This window comes from Austrofundulus limnaeus, unplaced genomic scaffold (genome assembly GCF_001266775.1).
Source record: "Austrofundulus limnaeus strain Quisiro unplaced genomic scaffold, Austrofundulus_limnaeus-1.0 Scaffold1645, whole genome shotgun sequence".
NCBI lineage: Eukaryota > Metazoa > Chordata > Actinopteri > Cyprinodontiformes > Rivulidae > Austrofundulus > Austrofundulus limnaeus.
This window is the reverse complement of record NW_013954047.1, coordinates 22,509-26,039: the sequence shown is the minus strand read 5'-3', so window position 1 is coordinate 26,039 and position 3,531 is coordinate 22,509. Positions and strand designations below refer to the sequence as shown.

The following is a 3,531-nucleotide window of genomic DNA, read 5'->3' as shown; positions in this document are numbered from 1 at the left end:
ATATTTATGTTTGTGGTTGTAATTTGACAAAATATGGAAAAGTTCAAGGGGTATGAATACTTTTGCAAACCACTGTACAATAAAAACACTCGTCCAGTTTGATCCGTGTCACAAACAGCAGGTAGTCTCATGAAGAAAACGCCATAATCCACCGTCAGTTTCCTCCTTCACAGCTAAAAACACGTAAAACATTTCATCTGTTTCCTGATCGACGCCCACAGTTTTCTGTCCTGCAGCAAAACGTCTACAAGAAGAAGAAAATAAAACGACACAAATGTTGAATGAAGGGAGTCCGGTCAGACCCACTTAAGAGTTCAAACCTCTGCCCGACGGAACCAACAAGAAGGCAGAAAATAGTAAAAAGTCAGGGATAAATCATAAAATATAAATATATTGTAATAATAGTGTCTCAACAATAGTTTTACACCTCTCTGTTCACACTGGATTAAATGTTTCACATATTTTATTATTTTCTGTTTTATTATAATTAATATCATTTTTTCTGTTTATTCAGTCAGTATGTAACACAGCTGGCACAACAAACTGAAATATAACAATGTGCTTCTTTTCAGTTCAGCATATTATAAATATTAATAACTCTTCATGTTATGGAGAGAGAAATGTCCACTCATTAGTTAATGACTGGATCAATAGGCTCAATCAACTTTAGATTAATTCATTAAAGGGCCAATATTATGTGTTTCTCAGGCATATTTTTAAATACTATACCATAATAAAGTATCTATGTCACCTTTAGTTGTTATTAAAATGCTGTTTTTATGTTTAAATATAAAATAAACTTATCTTTTCATCACTTCCTCTTCTAAACGGTTTGAAATTGGTCTCCGTCTCTTTAAGAACCACCTTCCACACAAAATAGATATTTGGATCCTGGGGTTTGTGTGTGTGTGTGTGGGTGTGGTTGTGGGTGTAGGTGTGTGTGTGTAGGTGTGTGTGTTTTGTGTATATTAATTAACGAGGTTATAATTATTGTATGTATTAGGGATGCACGATATATCGGTATTGATATCGGTATCGGCCGATATTGGTCATTTTTTAGAATATCGTATCGGTCCGATATGTAAAACTGAGCCGATATTAACGTCCAATATTGATTTCCCACTTTTTATCTTTGTGTTTCTGTTTTAGGAGGGGAGATGGTTGGTTGAGCGGCATCTGTTTGGTCTTAATAGTTATATTGACTCTGCATAGCCAGGAATATGTGAAGTAGGAGCCATGTCAGAGGTCTGGTTGTTTATTTATAGTATCAAAAAAAGACCCAAGTGTGTTTGTGCATATATGTATAATATAATTTGTGTGTTTGTGTAATATCGGTAAATATCGGTGATCGGCCATAACAGCAATAATTATATCAGATATCGATATCGGCTGAAATTTTTATATCGGTGTATCCCTAGTACGTAGGTGTGAATGTGTATATGTGTGTGTATTTATATATGTGTGTATGGGTATAAGTACACACATCTGTTTAAGTTTGGTTGCTGGGTGTTTGTTCTCTTCATTTGCTGATGGTCAGATGTTGGGTGTGGTGTCCTGTGTGTTACTGGTGTTCATTTCACATGTTGTATAATTTCTATCGGTTTCCCTCTTTATTGTTCTTATATTTCTCTTCTAATTTTTCTTTTTTTTTCCTTACTGTAGTATTTAAAAAAAGCCACCGATGTTGCAGAAATTAAGAGACTAACATTCAGTTTTGTTTTCTACTGAAGTGGCAAAAAAACACCTTCTGCTTCTGTCCCGCCCATTTCAGTGGGGGGCGGGGGTCGCGTGTGTGCTATGATGCAGTTTAATTGGCGTCTGGAAATACATTTCCTCAAAGGTATTTTGAATCTGAAAAGAGCTTCACTGAGTGAGAAGTAGTGAGAAGAGCTCAGCAGACAGTTAAGTTTCACTTTCAGTTTCACCCATTGTTACTGCCAAGAGCCTGCAGGAGTCATGGGCGGGGTGTGTGGGGAGTAGGCGGGGCGCTGCGCCATGAGGAAGTTCAGCTTAAAGACACGTCCCAAAGGTGTTTCTGGTCCCAAAAGGTGTTTCTGGTCCCAAAAGGTGTTTCTGGTCCCAGAGGTGTTTCTGGTCCCAGGGGTGTTTCTGGTCCCCACCTGTCGTTTTGCTCCTCAGCATGGCTTCCTAAAAACGCTGCAGGATTTCTCAAACATGATGAATGAGTCAGAGCAAGGCTTTGGGCCTGTTTTTATGAGAGTATAACATTATAACATGATATAAAACTCTAAAAAGTTGGTTTTACATGATATTGCCTCTTTAAGTTTCATGACTAGTTGTGTAAGCAGACTAACTCCTGATGCTGTGATCAAACTGACTGCTCTCTCTGTGCAGCTTCACCACTCCAGAGAACGCGGGGCCGCAGTCTCGCTGCGGCCGCCGCTCCGACTGGGGCAGCCAGGTGGAGGACGAGGAGATGAGGAGGGACGTCCACAGAGACATGCAGCGGTAAGAAGACGTTTGTGTCGCACATCAGCTGTGTGTGTCTGTGTACCTGTGACTCACAGCTCACCTGTTCAGGTACAGGAGGAGGATCCTGGCTGCAGAGGGCCCTCAGAGGGAGAGGAAGACCTCGTCTGGCTCCTCGGGGAGGTGAGGAGGTGTTTCCTGCACCTGGTTTGTGTTTGTTTTCCTCCACTGGCTGTGAAACAACAGTGTGTCTGTGCAGCTGCGACTCCAGGGAGGGAGACAACATGGAGACTGACGAGGCCATGCTGCTGCGACGCCAGAAACAGATCAACTACGGGAAGAACACGCTGGCCTACGACCGCTACCTCCAGGAGGTTCCAAAGTAGGCGGAGTCCAGGTGTGGAGCAGCAGAGCGTCACCTGTTCACCTGCTAACCACCTGTGTGTTTCAGACACCTGCGGCAGCCCGGCCTCCACCCAAAGACCCCCAATAAGTTCAGGAAGTACAGCCGGCGCTCCTGGGACCAGCAGATCAAACTGTGGAAGGTCAAACTGCACGCCTGGGACCCCCCGGCTGAGGAGGGGGCTCCGGACACGTCTCTGAAGGATGACATGTAAGAGTGTGTGCAGGAGCTGGGGGCGGGGCTTTCAGTGAGCTGACGGCCATCTTTGTTTGTGTTCTTCCAGTGAGGAGCTGGATCTGGGTGACGTGATGGACATCGAGCTGGACTTCCCATCTTTACCAGAGACCCAGAATGCACCTGTGTGTGTCCACAGCTCCTCAGTACAGGTGAGTTCCTGCAGGACTGCACAGGTGTCACCTGAACACCTGCTCTGCTTTTAAATGTCTTTATTGTCCTGTTGTCTCGAAGTTCTGACCTCCAACAGTACTGGTCCCCGAGTATTTCTACTAGACTCAACCATTAATCAAGTATTTCTTCTACACTCAACCATTAATCAAGTATTTCTACTACACTCAACCATTAATCAAGTATTTCTACTAGACTCAACCATTAATCAAGTATTTCTACTAGACTCAACCATTAATCAAGTATTTCTACTAGACTCAACCATTAAGTATTTCTACTAAACTGAACAATTA

The 3,531-nt window shown here is 42.8% G+C and overlaps 1 protein-coding gene across 2 annotated transcripts in view; it reads left to right on the top strand.

Moving 5' to 3' along the window:
* Window positions 1-3,531, top strand: part of slbp (stem-loop histone mRNA binding protein) — a 6,186-nt gene that overhangs the window by 1,747 nt on the left and 908 nt on the right. Inside the window, exons 3-7 of one of the 2 annotated variants that reach the window (XM_014033145.1) lie at window positions 2,356-2,469; window positions 2,542-2,613; window positions 2,690-2,812; window positions 2,882-3,043; window positions 3,117-3,219. In XM_014033145.1, coding sequence (XP_013888599.1) covers window positions 2,356-2,469; window positions 2,542-2,613; window positions 2,690-2,812; window positions 2,882-3,043; window positions 3,117-3,219 — 574 coding nt within the window. The remainder of the gene's footprint in view (window positions 1-2,355; window positions 2,470-2,541; window positions 2,614-2,689; window positions 2,813-2,881; window positions 3,044-3,116; window positions 3,220-3,531) is intronic. The other variant, XM_014033146.1, reaches the window with a different exon arrangement.